Here is a 19,675-nt window from a genome sequence, read left to right as displayed (position 1 = left end):
TTCTTTATTTATTAAAAAAAGAATTTTGTCAATTCACTTTTTTTTCATTTTTTAAACGCATTTTGAAATTTTCCACTTTAATAATCTTTTATCAGAAACCTGCTGTGTTTCAATTTTTTTAATGATTTTTTTTTATACAAACAAACAATTTTATACCTTATTATACTATCTACCAACATACATGACTCGTTGTCCGAAAATCTTTTATAAAATATATACGAGGAATGCCCTTAACATTCTGACAAATGGTAAAATAATCGAATCCTTAAATAATATTACTTGTGAATTCAATTCTTACAAATGAAATGTGATCCTGCCGTATTCCCCTTTAATCCCAGCAGTATTTGACACTTGCAAACGACATAATTGAATTTAAATCGGCAGTTGCATACTAAGCAACGTCTACAGGGTACCAAATGACCAAAACGTAAAACTACTTATTTATGAGTAGTTTAGTCGGATTCAGTTTAATGCGCGTATGTGGTATCTGGACTATTCTAATTCTAATATTAATTATGATATTGGTAAAAAAATAATTCATGAAGAACTAATAAAATTAATTGTTTTATAACAATGACATCCTGTATTATTATTTTTTCTTCAAAAAGTTAAAGTGTTTGTTTATGCGGCTCTTCAATATATTTAGTGATTTGGATTAGCCCAGGATTGTATCTGGTTTGGACAGCCGTTATTTATTTTATTTAGTTCTATGATTAACATAGTTGAATCCAATATTTAAAATATAATATTTACATCTATAGTTATTCTAACATTATTTATCCCCTGTTGTACATTAATCATCCTCATTATATTTGATAATTAATGTTTGGTAAGGAATGCAAGGAATTTGCTGAAGAGACCACATCACTAATGACGAGGTTCTCAACAGAATCGAAGAAGGTAGGCATCTAATCAAAACCATCTCAGAGAGGCGAGCCCGATGGATCGACCACATTATGCGCCATGAGGGTCTCCTGCATGACATCATAGAGGGAATGGCAGAGGGGACAAATTATAGAGGGCACCCCGACGGGAATATTTGGAGCAAGTATGCGAAGATTTAAACTGCTCCTCATATGTCGAGCTAAAGAGGGCTGCAGAAAATAGAGACCAATGGAGGACGAGATGCAGGACTTTGCTGCAAACCAATTCCCAGGATTGAGACTGCAAAGAAGAATTAATGTTATGCTAGTAAGCAAATTTACGTAATATTGTAAATTTACAAACAAAATAGACAAATACAAACAAATAATTAAACAAAGATAAATAAATGTCATATTCTTTATTCATAAAATATTTAAGAGTAACGCTTAAATAATAATATAAAATTACAACTTTTAAATTACAAGAACCCTTCGAACATGCAAACTTATTCCATCCCTCGGTTTAGGAATGTATGATCATTATGATCGTTTCATACTCGGAAAAGTAAACAATTAAAAGTTTTACTATGAGTTGTATTATACTATGTGTATAATTGAAGTATCAAAGTGTTTTTACAAAATTTTAGACGACTGAATTTTTTCATTATTTACATGAAGTATGAAACATTGATTTATTTATTTATTATAAATAATAAAGGGGAAAACACTGTGGGATGTTTAGACAATAAATGAAAAAATAATCATCAAAATATTTTATTTTTTCACGATTATTTACAGGGGACAGATTTCGAGTCGCAAAATATAACATAATTTATTTACGCATTATTTTTCTTCCCTTGTTTCTTTTTAAACTGTTTAGCTTTGTTTTTGTTTTTATTCTTCTTTTTGTCTTTAAGTGTATCTGATTTTCCAATATTTGTCGGTTTGGGGGACTTTTCAGTTGGTTTTTCACTATCCGAGCTCTTATATTTTAGTTTCTTTTCTTTATTTTTCTTCTGTTTATTTAATAAATTTGGGTGGACGGGACCTCTGCTTACATTTTCTGATTCAATTGCAGATGTATCACTCTGAAAAAAAAACACAAATTAAATAAAGATGATATGAAAAAAAAAAAAAAAACCTGAAGATGGACATGTCAAGAGTAGGATTATCGGCGTACATGAGATATATGAATGTAGAGGGAGCAAGGTCTGCATGCAAAGACAGAGTGATATGGCGTTATATCCATTCTGCCTACCCCTACGTGTACCTCTCTATGACCATAGGGGGGCTGTGGTTTTTTGAGGGTTGGCAAGTTTGGAGTGATAGAGGGGGATCTCCAGCGAGCATCGCAGGAACATGGTAGTATGTAAACTCATGTTGCGTGAAAGATATTTTAAAGAAATTCTGCTAAGAGCGAGCCACCTGTTGTGATCTGCTTCCTACTCTCGGAAGGAATAATACCTACTTATTTTTTTTTTACGAATCAAAACGGGTTAACGGCGAAAGTGTTATGAACAGAGAGAGCGCGTTTAAGTGGAGAAGGGTGTTAAGTGTAGGCAGAACAAATGTGCATGAAATTATTTTTTATTGTTAACTTTTTAAAATCATTCTTGCGTTGTTGAAATTCCATTCGTCGATGCGTTTTGTAGCTGCAAGACTTTGTGATATTTATCATATTTTGTAAATGTTATCAACTATCAAATATCTAAATTTAGTAAATGGGGTCTAGAATTTCAACCGTCCATGGGCTCAGTAGCTGCAAGACTTGTTGTTATCTAACTTCTATTTTTATAAATTTGCTTTTTATTTCGATTTTTAAAATATCACTTAAACTCTAAACTTCATTGTCAAATATTTTTTTTTTAAATAAAAATGTAAATAGGGGCTAGATTTCTTACTGTCCATGCGCTCTGTAGCTGCAAGACGTGCTGTTATCTAGCTCTTATATATCATAATTGGAGACGAGGAACTAGAATCCAAACCGTCCATGCGCCCTGTAGCTGCAAGACGTGCTGGGATATTTATTTACTGTACAGCGCCCTTGAGGTTATTTTCACTAAAATGGCGCTATATAAATTATCCAAAGATTAAATTAGATTAGATGACGACAGAGGAGTGGGAGACATTTTGACTGATGAGTTAGTGCAAAAAATCGAGGAAACTGTTCTAGCATCGATATGTAGCTATATTTTACATTTTAGAAAAAGTAGAGGTGATACTTTATTTTCTTCTAGATGACTGTTACATATTTATATGTATGTAATATAATGCTACTTACTTCAGCTGTAGTGTCCGCCTTTTTTTGTTTCTTAGCCTTCTTATTTTTCTTCGGAGAAACATCATCACTTGCCGGCCTTTTTAATGATTTTCCATTAGGAATGCCATTTTCTTTTAATTCAGAGGGTTGTTCTTCGGTTTCTTCTTCATTTTCAGATTTGTTTACATCTTCAGGCTAAAATAAAAACTCTATTAATTATATGTTATGTACATTAAATGGAGACTAATTTATTTATTTACGGATGTATTAAGTACATTTAACAATGATAAATACATTTCTTTTTAATATATACAGGTACAATTGAAATAAAATACAACAAAAGAAAATTAAATTAATATCAGTGATGTCATTCGTAAAAACAAAAAAATTGAGTTAAAAAATAAAATTAAAATATGCTAATCATGACAGCAATGAAACACATTTTTATTAATTTTAATTAACCAGTCAAACCTGATGAATCTAACAAATATGCCCATCAAATTATTTTCTCTAAAAATAGTTGAGTCAGTTTTGATAAATTAAAATATTTTTTTTTGTCAAAAAGTAATATTATTAAACTTACAATAGCATCTGAAAACTTTTTTAGTTTCGCAACAAAGAATCCATCCATATTATGCGTGTGAGGATAAAATCGTCTAGTTAAATTCATAGAAGGGTGAAACCTTAAATTCCTAAACTTAGTAAAGCCTTCGGCCCCAAAATCTAATCCCGTAGGGACTAATTTGACATTCCTTTTCTTAAGTGCGTAATCTACCACCCATTCATTTTCTTCCGGTAATATGGAACACGTAGAATATACAATATATCCCCCAGTTGTGGACCTAGCAGAGACACAGTCAATTGCCGCTAAAATTAATTGTCTCTGAAGGTTGTAACATCTCTGAAGATCTGTGGCATCCTTATTAGTCTTTACGCTCGCATCCTTTGCGGCTACACCGGTACCTGTACAGGGTGCATCTAAAAGTACTCGGTCGAAGCCTTTGATAACAGATGGAAACTTGCGGCCATCGTATGACACAACGATCGAATTAACAATTCCGAGTCGATGAAAATTTCCTACAACAGCTTTGAGCCTGTCTTTATTTACATCATTAGCGAATAATACTCCGGTGTTTTTCATGATAGCTCCGATATGCGAGGCTTTCCCCCCGGGGGCGGAACACATGTCCAAAATTCTCTCGTTTTCTTGCGGAGCTAACGCCATTACTGGCAGAAAACTAGAAGCACCTTGAATAATATAGTGCCCTGCAAGGTATTCCGGAGTGGCACCGACAGGAACAGTGGAACTGTAAACTACTAATCCGACCTTGCTCCACTTTCCGACAGGATCCAGATTCACGCCGCGATTGATCAAAGCTTGAGCTAGTTCCCTTCTTCTGGTTTTAAGACTGTTTGTTCTGATTGTCAGGGGTCTCTGCACTTCGCTGGCTTCTAGAAACTCCATCAACTCGGACAAAGGGAACAGTTGCATCAACCTTTCCATCAAGAATTCGTTATAACTGTAATAAGTACATAAATCTTTTTGAAGGATCTCTAGATATTCTGGACGACTTCTTCCTTGCTCTTTAAACTTATTGAAATCAGTTAAGACAGCGACAACATCCTTAATTCTTTGCTGAACTTCCTGCAGAGCTATCGGCTGCTCTAATTCTTCGGATGTTGGGAAAGCGAAAATGTCATGACTGGCAATATTTAATTGCATTTCTTTATCAGCTAACTTTTGCTGTTGTTTTTGCTTTTTTTTCAACTGTTTATTAGCCTTCTCGATAGGTAGGAGATCTTCATCATCACCGTCTTCCAACTTTTCACTATCACCGTCAGAATCGGAACCACTAAAATCATCCTTTTCAGGTGTATCAGAGTCATCTGAGCTTCCAGCACCATCTTCTAAAGTTCCTGTCTGCAAATAAACGGGAGAACATATTTTAATTTCAACTTCATCTTAGTTTGTAAATTGATTACAAAATCATTAAATTTTAAGGAAAGAATAATGAAATCACAACAAAGTTGTACGGAAAACTACCTAGTTAAATTTACCGTATTTTGCGGACGATAAGACGCATCGCACCCCAAAATATATCTATCAATTTTTAGAAGAAAACTAAATTTTAGACGATACCACGCATCGGACAGATGCACCACAAAATATTTCTAGCAATTTTTAGGAGAAAGTTTTATTCTGGATGATAAGACGCATCAGACGCACCTCAATTTTTGGTTTAATTTTCAGAGTAAAAAAAGGTGAATCTTATGGTCCAAAAAATAAGGTAGTACTCATCAACGAAAATAATATATATACATACTGAAAATACTATTTTTGAATATGATAAATATTACACATACCGTGTATTCACCACCATCATTATCATCAGAATCTTCGTCGCCTTCATCAGACTGCCCGTCATCAGACACTTCATCACCTTCAATCCCGGCCTCTTTTAAACTTCCATCATCAGACATCTCTTCATCACTTCCCTCCTCATCATCGTCCTCACTCTCGGCTGGAGTACTTTCCATTTTCTTTGATTTTTTCAGTTTGGTTTCTTTTAACTTCGGAGTCAACCATGTTTTGTTATCATCAGAATATCCTACAATACAGATTTATAAGGAGATAATATATATATATTTATATATAATATAACACGAGTTTTCATTTTGTTAGTTTATGATACATAAAGAATCTTTCAATGGAAAAAAATTACATATTTTTCAGTATAACCAGACTATTTTCATACTTTGGACTACAACCAAAAACGACTAATTATTTCGATAAATTATCGGGGAATATTAATTTAACAAATCAAACAACAGTACGAACCTTTCGGTTTTGGTGTGCCGACACCATTAACTTTTGTAATTTTCTCCAACTTTTTTTGCTTTATTTCCTTAATCTTTTCAACTTTGTCATCTCGTTTTTTTATCCTTTTGGCTGCCCTCTGGCGTTGCCTGTGACTCAATTCACTCGGATTATCATTTTTGTCTAGAAAATAACACAAAATACATCAATCACTCGCCGTTTATAGCTACAGATAATTTAGTTGAATAAGAATAACGTTGAGGGATTAAAATTTACCAGTAAGGCTAACATCGAACTTTGGAGCTGGCTGTTTTTTTGTTTTCTTTCCTGGGCCTTTTTTAACTTTCACTCCATCGTCAAACTTCGCCTTTCGTCCCATGTTTGTAAAATGGAAAAACTAATTCACCAAAATCAAACCGCACGTGGGAAATGCGAAAACGTCAAACTTTCCCCACGATGTTAGCATAGACAATCCACAAAATATTTTTCTAAGACCAACGGAAAGTTACGTTCACACGATTATTAATTGAGGTCTCTTACAAAAACAATACATGATAATATTGGCTGAAATACAAATACCATAATTGCATATTAAAATTCAATAACACATATTTACGAATCTTAAAAGCACAATAGATGACAATGAGGTGGCCTCTGTGGTGTAGTGGTAAAGACGCTTGACTCACGCACGGAAGGTTCCGGGTTCGATTCCCGGTGAGAAAATGTGATTTTTCTCCAGCCTGGGTATTCTGTGATGTAATTCACCCCTGTAATTGGGCCTTCTGACCTTTTGTGGTGTAAATATATATACATATATACAGGTGTTCTTTAAACCCTGTCACATCCGAAACCACGATGAGCAGTATGAGCAAGAAGACATAGTGGCACATTAAATATTTTTTTAGAACGAATAATTTTTTTAAAAATAAAATATCAAAAAAAGCAAATGGTTGCTTACTTCTGCAGGGGTGAAACGAGGAGGGAGAAGGGGGGTAGTCTGATACTACGCCGCGCTCCCCTCACTTCTCCCCTGCAGAAGTAAGCAACCATTTGTTTTTTTTTACATTTTATTTTCAAAAACTTTCTTTGTTCTAAATATTTTTTTAATATGTCTTCTTGCACATACTGATCATCGTGGTTTCGGATATGACTGGGTTTAAATAACACCCTGTATATACAAATAACAACAACAAAACAAGTATAAAAGCATTAATAAAAATAATATTGGACACTAAAAACATAGCGTAAATAAAAATATTTTTATTGAAAGATACATATGACAAAAAAATAGAATAAATCCTCAACTCTATGAGGTCAAGAGCCAACGTAATTGATTATATTTTTTTTGAATAACATGGCCAGTTAGTTTTATTCCGCTACCTACTATATTTGTGACTAAAACTCAAACAATTATCATCTGCAAAAATTTGAACACAACATCTATGATAATTTACAAGTTTGCGGTCTTCACGATTTTTTAAAATAAAAAACAATGCCTTCTTACGTATTTCAAATTTTGTAAATAGTTTTATAAAATTTGAAATACCAACGCAGCACCAATTTCTTAATTTTGTCAATAATATATACCTCAGCCTTACACATTTACCTGAGGGATCGCATTTCGGCAGCATTCAACCTACTTTCATCATCATTTTTCCAATTCCATACTAAATAAATATATGCAAAATACAAAGATAACTCACCTACTACCAAGGGAATCATTAGTTTTAAGTTTTTTTAATCTTTAATTTTTCATAAGATGTTTAAAATTACCAGCCTATTTTCGTATATAAAATCAAACTGAGTTGTGATCCCGTGGCTAGTGTCTAATGTAGCAGATTCACAAATCAGATGTTCGAGGTTGGAATTCCGCTCTATCACAACTCAATTCCGTTTTTTTATAATCAATTATTTACAACTAATTAGTTGAAGATGCCCCCAATGTTATTTCAAGATATTTTTCTTTTTAAAGCACGAACCATAAGAATTTTTTTCTCTAGTGTCTCAGTTAGTCACGCCCGCGCCCGTCCAATAATTCAAAAACAGTATTCGAAATATAAACATTTTATAACCTACTGCTCTGCTGAATTCTAAAACCAACTTAATTTAGTTTCTATCCATCAATAATTCTGCTATAATTCTGCCAGTGAAAATTTAAAAAAAAGTCATGTCGCTTAGATGGTGATGTTTGAACGCGCATTGATGGCCATAGACCTTAATGGTCAAGCTGACAACATTATATAAGTTATCTGTCATGAACAAAAATAATAATCTATGGCCCATTACTGCCAACTTATTCGAGTAACTAGCAACAAGCCGCATACAATCGCATACAATACAAGATATAAGACATAACCTAAAATTCAATATTTATTTAATGTGAGTTTTACGTTTTGCTACTTACAACTGATCGTGACAAATATTTTTATAAAATGCCCACATGGAATCAAATTCAGTCGCAATTGCGAAATCCAAATAATCCGGTTGTCTTCTTTGATATAACCGTCGGCACTACGGTAAGTAACTATCATTTTGTGCATTTAAAAAAAGTTTTTTTTATTATTAAAGAGAAAAAAGTTATGTGTTATACAGAATGTCCGAAAAACAAGATTACCCTTTGATTTGAGCGTGCGTAGATGCAAAACAAGTGCAGCACTAAGCCACTATCCTTCGCGGGAAAAGAGAATTTTCATAATTTTTCATAAAATTATTCGAAGGCAAACTAAAGAATCATATTAAATTCACTCCATCCATGCACCAATAATTTATATTTGTAATAAAATATATGTTTTTAAAATTATTAAAATTACTAACAAAATACCATAATAAAATTTATCACATAATAATAATGGTTTATTAACAAAAATTACAATTTCTTTATCTACTACATACATACTTAGGTAATAGATTTCTCTGGATTATGTCTAGTCTGCCTAACTAGGTACAACCTGTTTTAAGTATTTTAATATCATGTAAAAAATATTTTATAATATTATATATAAATCATTTGTTATATGTATGAGGCTTCAAAACATCTGACATATAAACAAATATTCACAAATACACATAAAACACAACTAAACTTTCAATTACAAACAGGATAATGAGTATTATGTTTTAGGTATATGTACATGAAATAATTATTTTACTTCCCAATTTCTTAAGAATGCATATCTTGATATATTTAATAGGTACAGAAGAGAACTAACAAACAGGCTTAATTCAGAATAACAGAGAATAGACGTTTTGTCCTTTTTGGCTCTTTATTTCTCATCATCAAATCAAATGCAATTTTCCACTCCTACTTTCCTTCATTCATCCTTCACCACTCCTCATCAATTTCTTTCTTTTCCTTCCCACTATCTCCTTGTTTTGTCCACATTTATTTTTATTATTTTCTTTTATTTTAATACATAGTATATTTATTATTTATATATATATTTAAACCGTTGTCGCTTTATTTTCGTATAATTGGCGGCCTCCGTGGTGTAGTGGTCAAGGCGCTTGACTCACACACGGAAGGTTCCGGGTTCGATTCCCGGTGAGAACACAAAAAATTGTATTGTATTTATAATTGTAATGTATTTATAATTTTCTCAGACTGAACGGTTTGGGTAGAAGAAATTGCCTTAAGGCAATATGCCCGCCTTTATATGTATATTTATTGTATATGTATATAAAGTGTCAAATAAATAAATAAATAAAAAATTCAATGTGATTTTTCTCAAGTCTGGGTGATCTGTGATGTGATTCACAACTGTAATTGGGTCTCCTGGCCTGTTGTTGTGCAAAAAAAAAAAATGAAATGAAATAATTAAGCGAATACATTTTATTGGATAACAAGCCCTATTATTTTAATATTTATATTTTTTATAGTTTCTATTTATAATCATTTGTCCTGTACATCTGTTTGTTTTGTAAAAAAAAAAATATCTGTGCATGAACAGAAGGAAAAATAATAGTTTTATCTAATTTTTCAATATTGTAAACGTGAGTTGCTTATTATGTGCAAGGCTTTTATTTATTGCAAAAGGAATGTTCTTTCTAACTGGTCTAATTACTATTGTGCAAAAATCTGACGGGATAGTCAGCTGTAGCCTTGTTAAGTTTATTCAGTGTATTGTTATAAGTATTTTAAATTTGCAACAGAGAGGGAAAACATTTTTGAACTCAAAACATTGTTGAATAAATATTTTAGATGTTTTGAGCCGCCTTACAAAGGTTTTTTTTTTAGTAACTTACTATGTATATATCGTTTGCTGGATGCAGAACATTTTAATAAGTCGCATCTTTAACAAAAATCAGGTTTAGATGTATGTATTTATGTCCGCCAACTAAATAGTTAACATAAATATGCAATGTTGAATTTTTACAAGTGTATTAATAATATTTTATCGATAATTCTTATTTGTGCAGAAGTATATTAAGTTAAACATGTATTTAATTTTCAATCACTCTTCTTAAAATTTTTGTAAAATGTACTTTAAATAGTCCTGCTTCTAGCCAATGAAATATTAATATTAGTTATCTCGCTACATGTTTGATTTGCAGGAAATAGGGAGAATGATATTTGAGCTATTTGCCGATGTTGTTCCGAAGACAAGCGAAAACTTCCGCGAGTTTTGTACCGGAGAATATAGAAGGGATGGAGTTCCTCTGGGGTTTAAGGGTGCAATATTTCACAGAGTTATCAAGGATTTCATGATACAGGGGGGCGACTTTGTCAATGTAAGTACGTATAGAATTTGCTTTATATCCATATAAGGTTCAACCAGAATCCATGCCTGAATGGTCTAATGGTCTGTAAAAAAATTGCTCTTTATTATATTCAATTGTATTTTAGAATCTTTGATGCTTATTCTTAAAGATAGGGATTAGTTCTAAATAAGCTTCTGACATCGCTGTGATCTGTGGAGATCTATTGTAACGGGTTCCTGTAAGTAAATTATCACCCTCCAAGCCTAAGTCTTAAAGTAAAGGGTAAGTACACTCATATATATTGCTAAATCTCTTACTCCAAGTCCTTGAAGTATCGGGCTATTTAATAGAAGGCGAGCACTCTCACATCCTCAAGTTTAACCAATGGTCCACGGCTTTTTTTGTGATATAAAGCATCACATTCACATACAATGTGTATACTTAAATGTTTTATCATCTGCCTTTCCCTGTAAGGGCTCTAGTGATAACCCTTACTTATTTTTGGCTAAGTTTCGTTAGGTTGAAATAAAACTTTTGCATATACCCCTCTAGTACATTATATTATTATTGTTTGTATTATAAGTATAAATTATATTTATGTACTTGTATTACACAGTACAAAATAAAATAAAACTACAAAATATATTACAATTACCTTTATTCTCTATTAATTAACTACATATAGGAAGCAACCACATTTGGCTTGCAACTTATTTTCATTGTAATAATTTGTCACTTTGCCAACATAATACATTATATTTAATATGAAAATCAATATTTGGTGACCGAGGTATAGAAGTAAACTTCCCCCTTAAGTTGTAGGACTTGGAGTATGCAGACTATGCGGTTCTTCTTTAAAACCTATGGAGATCTTTAGAAAATTGTTGACAGACTGCAGGAAAACTCAGCTCGTCTTTATATTGTTTCCAAAAAGACCCAGATTATGTGCAACAATCCTGTCCTGACCCTGATCACCCTCTCTCTCTCAATAATAATGGGCAGGAGATCGAGAAAGTTGATAGCTTTAAATACTTGAGGATGGTGGCATGCACAAAAAGCTGGCAACCCGCCTAGGAATTCTTTCAACAAGATGTGTGCTGTCTGGAACTCTAGTTTATGCTCGGTCAAAACGAGCAAGAGGTCTCGGGTACGTTTCCCGACATGGTTGGGTGAAATATTGATTTTAAAATACAGTAATTTACACTGCAATATTTTATAGTGCCCGGACTGACACCTGAAGCGTAAGACGTGTTTAAATTAATAAGTTTCTATGAAATAGTGTGGAGTAAAGAAATAAATTTATCATACTTATTAGTACCATAAAAAATATTTTTTAATTTTTAAATTCCTGCAAAAACGGTTCATTGCATTGACCATGCCCCTAATATTTCACAATTCGGTTAAATATTGAACTTTGTTTGTGATCGTTTAAATTGTAATAGAACACCATCATGAATCTTGACATCACAATTGAAAACATGTTTTTTAACAATTTTATTTTAAAAAATATATATGAAAACATTTTTCCACAATATTATTATCATTCCATTTATTTTGAAAAAAAAATCTAAATCCATTTTATGCGTTTTTATCGATATTCATAGTATGTGATATTTCCCATGCTGTGCCTTATGTACTATAAGGTGTGGAAAGGGAAATGATAATAATAAAATATATCTATATTTCCTTTATATATTTCTTTTTCTAATTGTTTTGTTTCCTCTGTAATTAGGGAGACGGAACAGGAGTGATGAGTATATACGGAGGCAGCACATTTGCTGACGAAAACTTCTCTCTCAAGCACGATTCTCCCGGTCTACTCTCTATGGCCAACAGCGGAAAAGACACCAACGGATGTCAGTTCTTCATCACTTGTGCAAAGTGTAACTTCCTCGATAATAAACACGTTGTATTTGGAAGAGTTATAGACGGACTATTGGTCATGAGGAAAATTGAAAATGTTCCCACGGGACCGAACAACAAACCAAAAATACCTGTAACAATATCACAGTGCGGACAAATGTGATTTCTTTCATGATACATATAATATTTATTTTTATAAGGACTCGTGATGTTATTTTTTATAACAATAGTTTTTAAGGTATTATTAAAAAAATGAAATTTGTACAAATAATGATTTATTTATTTTAGTCTAACATATTTTTTCTTATATTTTGATCACATTAATTCATGTTTCCTATTTTCAATAGAAACATAATAATAATAAACATTTGTTAATCCTTAAATAACTTTGGTTAAATACTTCATTGATATTATATATTGAAAAAAAATATTTTCTTTATATTTTTATTTTTACATTGATATTTTCAATGAGGAAGTTCAGTGGTTTTTTTTTATGTATCATATTATCATTGCTATGATTTTTAAAAGTTTTGTATTTCTGAAATTACTGTTGAGTTTAAATTAGATCTTGATCTCTTCCGCTTTTTCTTGGTCAGTTCTGCCGATTAGTCCACTGAATTACCGTAAACCGGAAATCTTTCACAACTCTATTATCATTGGTTGATTCATATGAACTAGTGACGTCGTTCAAAGTAGTTCGTTTTTATTATTTTATTTGTACATTTTCAAGAAACTTTGCGGTACAATTGAATGCTCAAATTTTTACTGCGTGCAAGAAATCATTTTTTGTATCCATTTCCCGTAGGGCTGAAGTTCCTCATTGAAGTGAAAAAATTTAAAAACAGTAAAATGAACATAATAGGAAACAAAATCATTTAAAATATTATTTAAAAAGTCAAATTTACATTTGGAATTATTCTATTCACAAGTTGAAAATAAGATATTACAGGGTAATTCACTTCATGATTAAAATTCGATGTTGAATTTCTGTTATTGTTCGTATTAATTAAAATGAAATAAATCCACCTTAACTCGGTTCTGCTTTGATAATAAATAAAAGTTGTATGATTATTAGCAGTACCTTTTTTTTAATGAAAAAGAAATATTTATGTTCTTATTATTTAACCAAATATTTTCAGACCATTTCCTAAAAGTCTGTGAGTTAGTCCACAACACTTGGGGACCACAACCCAGTTGTCTTGTGTTACTGTTAACATTATATTTTTGTAGTTTCCACGCACTCATAAAACTACGATCTCAATAATTTAATATTATTACATACCATCACATGGCACATAGATAATATGTACCTATACATATAATAATGCACTATTATGACTTAATATTATTTCTCACATATATACATACATACATTATATACATCAAAACACACTATTAATTAAAGACAACAGCCTATTTTTTTCATTGACTAATTTACTACATAATTTGCTCGTCAACTTTTAGTATTTTTTATTTCAATGACCTGCATCGGTATTGTAGCTTTTCCATAGCGCCGAGATGCTTCTGTTATGAACGCTCCCTCCATTTGGAGAAGAACTTGATCAAAAAATATGTTAGCTAAGTTTGAATGGAATAGTGAACGGAATTCGAAAGCTACTTGGAAGTCTATCAAACAGGAGTTAGGATGAGCCCTGAGTCCTGGACTGAACCTCCAGATAGTCAGAAGGTGATGGAACAGTCTCCCTTCTGTACACTCGGCTCTCACCATGTGCGGTTTCATGAGAGTTACGTGTGAGGTGTATCTTTCATTTATCGGGGGGAATCCAATTATCAACTCCGCTTTGAGATTAGTCGGTTTTCTGTATTCGACGGCTGACTTCTTACACCAGGGCACAAATTTGTTATAGTTTTCCACGTCAGACACCACAGAAAATATTTGCTCCATGGAGTACCTACAATGATAAAACATATTGGAAAATATTGGATTGAAACCTGTCCCTAGCCCATTTTTTAAGAAAATAAATATTAGCATTCTTATAATTTACCCAAATATTTAAATTTTGGTGGTAATTTTTAAGAAGGTACTATTAAATAACTCACTATTAGAAAATGGAAGTCAAGGTCCTCTGATCCATGACTCCGCAACACTAGCCACGGGACCACAACCCGATTCAAATAGACTCGTTATTTCTTTCCTAGGTGCACTTCAAATTTAGCAAATATTTCATTGGTTTCACAATTTTCTGTGGTCATACTTCTGTGCAACTTGTTACTAACTTACTTGTTATTACTTAAGTACTTTGTTGTGAAATTGTGAAAATGCAGTCAAAAATTAAGCTAATTATGTATCTACGTGTTTGATGAATTTTACAATATTTACAAATGAAATGATATACCTGTTCTGTTTTACACAGTTGCATGTAATTAAATAATTTTCACGTTTTTCTCCAGTGTCACATGACCATGACGATAGTCCGTTAAAAAATGAAGGCAAGGAAGTAAATAATCCATCAATTAAAATGTCATCAACTACACACTTGTTATCCTACTATTATACCTCATTGCACTAGCCTGTGAAGTTTTGTCTAGTTTTGGCTAATGCTCAGGAGTTTTTATAAGAAATTTGAGAAAATGTTAGTTTATTTTATAAACTTGTTCCTTGACCGTATTGTCTGAATACATCACAAAACTCAAAACAGACAAAATGCATAATTTTTAACACTTCCTTTCATTAATTTACATTCCTTACGGCTCATCTATAAAAGTGGGCATAGATTCTATAGCATTTGTAAATATCTTTCAACAGCAAAAGACAAAAATGTTTGTTAATACCGTTGTACCTATATTATTTTCAGAGCACCTTTTTTCCGCAGGCGTCCTTGAAAATACAACATGCTCAAGAAAATACAGACGTCTTGTAATGTTGATTTATTTGTTTGAAAATGATAAAAAACATGAAAAGTGTACTTTTCACTAATAAAAAAGAAAATATATCAAATTTAATTGTAATACTAACCCTACTAATTTTCTTCCTCTGTGATCCTTTCTCTTGCTACTGTTTCCTGTTAAATTGAAAATAGATCTGCAGGACTCGTATTTGATAGGACACGAACATTTCAACGGAGTTAGTCTGAAAATCAATCTATTTTTATTCAAATAAACCTTGAAAATGTTGCTTAAATCACATTCAAAATATGGATTGAATATTATACTTACGAAGAAATTATTGCTGATTTAGACACAGAATTTTCGCACAATAGTTTTCCAATTTTCAAATAATTATTAGAGAGCGCCCTAGACATCTTTATCTTTAGTTTTTGAGGCGTTCTGAACTTCGAACGATTGACAAACTGACATCACATATCACATCATAATCAAACTGTCAGTGTGTCACATTGAAAATAATGTTACCATTAAAACTTACCAAAAATCATTCGTCGAAAAGTTATATTATTAGCTCGATTACGTGGTAGCATGAAATGTGATCAAAATAAAAAACAAATGGGATTTGGCAGGTTGTAAAAAGCTTTTATTTTTATTATGATACTTTTCATATTATCTTTGAACCGAGTTTTATATTTGGTAGTGTTGTGGATCAAAGGTGCCAGATTTGAACTTTGTTCTACTTGATATTCATTTTCTAACCCAGATATGACGTGCAAAAAATGGCATAAAAATTGAAATCCTAACATTTTTACGGTCATTGTTTTTTTTACTACTTTTTATAATATTTGTTTCAGTTAAACATAAATAATACGACAAAATCCCAATATAAAATATACGAGCTACAATTTCCGTCATTTATCTGCCCCTCTATGTAGATTACGGTTATAATGTTGTATTTTTTGTATTTCTAAACGTTTTAAACTATTCTTTTTTATATAGTATGTATGATTGACAATTACATTTTTACTGGAATTTCTTTTTTTTAATATTTGGCATGATGAACTTTTAGAATTTACAATGCTAACCATTGTCAGGCTTATTGGAAAAAATATCATCATTCCCTTTCCACACCTAATGGTGCATAGGGCACTGCATCGGTACACCAATCGCAGCGCATCTTGATCATTTTTTGTGATATAAAAATAAAATTATCAATCTTATGTTTTTTTTTTCATTGCTTTACATAAGTAGGTATTCAAAATGTTACAATTTTAATTATCAGAATTTCTCAATAAAAAAAACCGTGTTTTATCTTTCTTCTTTTTTTAACTTCTCGGAAAATGTAAGTAGGATAGCAAATTGTATTTTTTTAGACTGCTTGTAATAAAACTTCTAAATAAGGTAAATTTAAAATAATAATAATTTGTAATTTTTACTTTATTGTTATTCCTTCTGTTTATGTTGTTCTAATGTTTTTCAATGTCACTTATTTTTGTCCGATGTTATCAAGTTTTGGTAGAAGGCCCTAATAAAAGGAAAAAAAGGAAAATCTTTTTATATGGCCCCATCCATATATTATCAATATTACCTATGGTAACAATATGTTTATGGTAGGTATAAAGACAAACCGTCCTATGTCTGTACAAAACACGTGCAAAGTTGACAGCTGTCAACTGTCAGCCGTCAACCTTATCATCAATCGTTTAATTAAAGTCAGAGCAAGTTTTCTTATTGTGTTATTTGTATTGTTTATTGATTCAATCTGTGAATGTTCTCAGTAATTCTCGCATGTATAGTTTTAGAAATCGATTTACTATGGACTAAATAATATTTATATTAAGTCATGGATATAAGAAAATGTTTTATGTTGTAGAAAAACAGTCGCATAGATTGGAAAAGTATATTTTCCAATTGGATTCCGTGGGTTACAAGATTTATAAAACGCTTTTCCGTAATTCCAGGTCCAGCTTACCATTGAATAGCCCACCATGGAGAATTACTATTCTATCTTGGAGTGTGATGAAGAATGCTCGTTCGAAGAGCTAAAACGGAAATATCAAGAACTAGCTTTACGATATCACCCTGACAAAGCTATTTTAAGTGACCAAGTTAACCGATATTCAAACAATCACTTCCACTCTGTGAATCAAGCATGGAATGTTTTAAAAGATCCGAAATCAAGGCAGAAATATGACTTGGAATTAAAGAGGTCAAAGTTGTCTGAACAGCCCCCTATTTTTGCAAATATTAGTGTAAAAGAATTGACTTTAAATGGCGACATTTATTCTTATCAGTGCAGATGTGGTGGTTTTTATACCATTGAAGTAAGTGACATTTTGCCTCCAGAGTGCCTTGTTGGATGTGATGAGTGCTCCTTTAATATACTTATAAGTGTTTCTTGAATATAAAAAATATATAAATAATAGCGCCGTTTCTGTGACATTTTATGGCGTTTTTATAACGGCGGAGTCAAGGTCGAAATATTTGGGTAAATTATATCATCATCAGTGGCGCTACAGCCTGTTGTGGGCCATTCGGCACCATATCCAATGACTGGTCTGAGAAGAGTTTTATGAATAATGGTCTTAGTTTTTCTAGAGAGCAATTTGGATTCCAGATGTTTAAACAAGCCATAATAACATCTGTTTGTTGCCGATAGCGGTGCTCTAATCTCGTTACTATAATTGTTACCATTAGTCATTTCAGTACCTAAATATTTAAAGGAGTTGACATTGTCTATGTGGTGTGACCCAACGTCAATTGCCTGCTGTGCATAGTTTATTTGTGACTTTCTTGCTAACGTATATTTGGACGTAGTTATGCAGAAATCATTCAACCCTCAAAATGCTAAAAATTGGTAATGCTGGTTTCAATAGTATACTACAATATGCAGAAAGCGTCCAACCCTCTAAATACTACGATATCTTTATGTGCTGAAAACGTCCAAGATCCAAGTGTTATACTTTTTTTGCCGATCAATGAAATTTCTTACCCCACATCATGGCTATCTCTGTTATATTAACTTTAAAAATTTCCAAGTGGTTTGACTGTTTTCTGCAGCTCTTCTTGTTTAATTTTATTTTAATTTCTTTATTTGACAAAAAAGTAAAGCACTTGGAGCTTGTACATTTTCAGCACATAAAGATATCGTAGTATTTAGAGGGTTGGACGCTCTCGCATAACTATATCCATTTAGTCTTAGATGAATTTATTTTAAGACCCATGTCACTTGCAGCCATCTCTAGCTTTAAGAAATCATATTTTAATCCCGAGATAGTTCTGAAGATTAAGTCTAGGTCGTCTTTTAAAAATAAAATACTGTTATTTCTACTCCTGCATCTCTTATGGATTTTTCTAGATCAGTATTAAACAACAGGCGTGCCAGTGCATCACTGTGCTTTAGACCATTGTATGTCTGAAATGGATCTGATTGGCTGTTTTGGACCTCCACCAAGCATTGTGTTTTAGACATTGTTATCTTAGTAAGTCGTATTAGCTTTTTAGGAATCTCCAATTCAGCTATTGCCTCGTACCGCTTCGACCTTGTCATATTCTGCTTTAAAATCAATAACCATGTGGTGGGTGTCAACATTGTATTCCAGTATGATCCTCAATGTAAATATTTGGTCAGTTGTTTATCTATCTGGTCCTGAATCCACTCTGGTATTGTCCTACTATATTTTCAACATGTGGGAAAAGTCTCAAGTGTCGTCATATTAAGAAGAAAACAGAAATCCAGCAAAGACTTAATTAGGTCTTCCTGTGTCAGAAATAAATTATAAATCCCTGATGACTGCTTTTAATTTACCATTACTGTCAAGCAGGAGAACAATAAATGACCTCTTGTTTATTTACAAATTATTAAAAAATAAAATAGATTGCTCCGAACTGTTAACTTTAATAAACTTTCGTATTCCACATAGACCAACACGACTTAATTTTTTGTTTTACAGTCATTATCATTGTACTAATTATTCATTGAATTCGCCAATTATTCGCATGCAGCGACCTGCAAATCAATACAGTGATGATTTAGATTTATTTTATACCACGCCGCTGATGATCAAGTTCTGTGTTTTGAAAAAGAATTAATAATTTAAAATTTAAATAATGATTAGTTATTCACTTTTGCTTTAACTCTTGTATGTATAATTATTTTTAAAACTTATTATTGTTTAATATTAATATTTATTTAAACCATGAAGTAAACTTTTTGACTTTCCTTTTAAGGCACTTTCTTTTTTTTTCTCTTCCTCTTTTTTAAAAAACTGCTATTTTCTTTTATTTACCTTTCGTTTATAAAGGTAAATATTTATATTTGTTACA

General features: G+C 31.9%; 3 protein-coding genes and 1 long non-coding RNA gene across 6 annotated transcripts; 2 read left to right on the top strand and 2 right to left on the bottom strand.

The window, feature by feature from the left end:
- Positions 1 to 1,267: 1,267 nt before the first annotated feature.
- LOC148276696 (uncharacterized) lies at positions 1,268 to 6,383 on the bottom strand. Its single transcript, XM_088233917.1, has 6 exons — positions 6,218 to 6,383; positions 5,963 to 6,124; positions 5,488 to 5,732; positions 3,707 to 5,044; positions 3,145 to 3,318; positions 1,268 to 1,951 (listed from the first exon to the last, which is right to left on the bottom strand). The coding sequence occupies exons 1-6, from the start codon at positions 6,318 to 6,320 to the stop codon at positions 1,700 to 1,702; spliced, it is 2,274 nt and encodes a 757-aa protein (XP_088090043.1). The 5' UTR covers positions 6,321 to 6,383; the 3' UTR covers positions 1,268 to 1,699.
- A 1,839-nt stretch (positions 6,384 to 8,222) lies between these two features.
- On the top strand, positions 8,223 to 12,770 carry LOC148276695 (peptidyl-prolyl cis-trans isomerase H). 2 transcript variants are annotated; one of them, XM_088233927.1, is made up of 3 exons: positions 8,223 to 8,457; positions 10,493 to 10,669; positions 12,372 to 12,770. In XM_088233927.1, exons 1-3 carry the CDS (start codon positions 8,374 to 8,376, stop codon positions 12,663 to 12,665), a joined length of 555 nt encoding a protein of 184 aa, XP_088090053.1. In that variant the 5' UTR covers positions 8,223 to 8,373; the 3' UTR covers positions 12,666 to 12,770. The 2 variants fall into 2 exon arrangements, with proteins under 2 accessions (XP_088090053.1, XP_088090054.1); XM_088233928.1 differs by lacking the exons at positions 8,223 to 8,457; positions 10,493 to 10,669 and adding an exon at positions 11,458 to 11,786.
- Positions 12,771 to 13,202: 432 nt separating this feature from the next.
- On the bottom strand, positions 13,203 to 15,884 carry LOC148276694 (coenzyme Q-binding protein COQ10 homolog A, mitochondrial). Of its 2 annotated transcripts, none has more exons than XM_088233924.1 (3): positions 15,680 to 15,884; positions 15,480 to 15,605; positions 13,203 to 14,415 (listed from the first exon to the last, which is right to left on the bottom strand). In XM_088233924.1, the coding sequence occupies exons 1-3, from the start codon at positions 15,763 to 15,765 to the stop codon at positions 13,956 to 13,958; spliced, it is 672 nt and encodes a 223-aa protein (XP_088090050.1). In that variant the 5' UTR covers positions 15,766 to 15,884; the 3' UTR covers positions 13,203 to 13,955. The 2 variants fall into 2 exon arrangements, with proteins under 2 accessions (XP_088090050.1, XP_088090051.1); XM_088233925.1 differs by having other exon boundaries at positions 15,480 to 15,593; positions 15,680 to 15,869.
- Positions 15,885 to 16,981: 1,097 nt separating this feature from the next.
- Positions 16,982 to 19,139, top strand: LOC148276693 (uncharacterized). The gene is made up of 2 exons (XR_015823674.1): positions 16,982 to 17,061; positions 17,311 to 19,139. It is a non-coding gene; the product is annotated as an uncharacterized LOC148276693 (long non-coding RNA).
- The last annotated feature ends 536 nt before the right edge of the window (positions 19,140 to 19,675 follow it).

Source organism: Micrasema longulum, unplaced genomic scaffold (genome assembly GCF_059751315.1).
Source record: "Micrasema longulum isolate JH-2025_06_02 unplaced genomic scaffold, ASM5975131v1 h1tg001163l, whole genome shotgun sequence".
In the NCBI taxonomy this organism is placed as follows: Eukaryota; Metazoa; Arthropoda; class Insecta; order Trichoptera; family Brachycentridae; genus Micrasema; species Micrasema longulum.
This window is presented reverse-complemented; position numbering and strand designations above follow the sequence as displayed.

Excerpts from the sequence above, each read along its gene's own strand:
- LOC148276695 (XM_088233927.1), top strand. The coding sequence starts at position 8,374 with ATGCCCACATGGAATCAAATTCAGTCGCAATTGCGAAATCCAAATAAT. Across the intron at positions 8,458-10,492 it reads ATATAACCGTCGGCACTACG|GAAATAGGGAGAATGATATT; the intron begins GTAAGTAACTAT and ends TTTGATTTGCAG. Across the intron at positions 10,670-12,371 it reads AGGGGGGCGACTTTGTCAAT|GGAGACGGAACAGGAGTGAT; the intron begins GTAAGTACGTAT and ends CTCTGTAATTAG.
- LOC148276694 (XM_088233924.1), bottom strand. The coding sequence starts at position 15,765 with ATGTCTAGGGCGCTCTCTAATAATTATTTGAAAATTGGAAAACTATTG. Across the intron at positions 15,606-15,679 it reads AAATCAGCAATAATTTCTTC|ATTGATTTTCAGACTAACTC; the intron begins GTAAGTATAATA and ends GAATAAAAATAG. Across the intron at positions 14,416-15,479 it reads AGAGGAAGAAAATTAGTAGG|GTACTCCATGGAGCAAATAT; the intron begins GTTAGTATTACA and ends TTATCATTGTAG.
- LOC148276696 (XM_088233917.1), bottom strand. The coding sequence starts at position 6,320 with ATGGGACGAAAGGCGAAGTTTGACGATGGAGTGAAAGTTAAAAAAGGC. Across the intron at positions 6,125-6,217 it reads GTTCGATGTTAGCCTTACTG|ACAAAAATGATAATCCGAGT; the intron begins GTAAATTTTAAT and ends GTTATTTTCTAG. Across the intron at positions 5,733-5,962 it reads CGGCACACCAAAACCGAAAG|GATATTCTGATGATAACAAA; the intron begins GTTCGTACTGTT and ends TCTGTATTGTAG.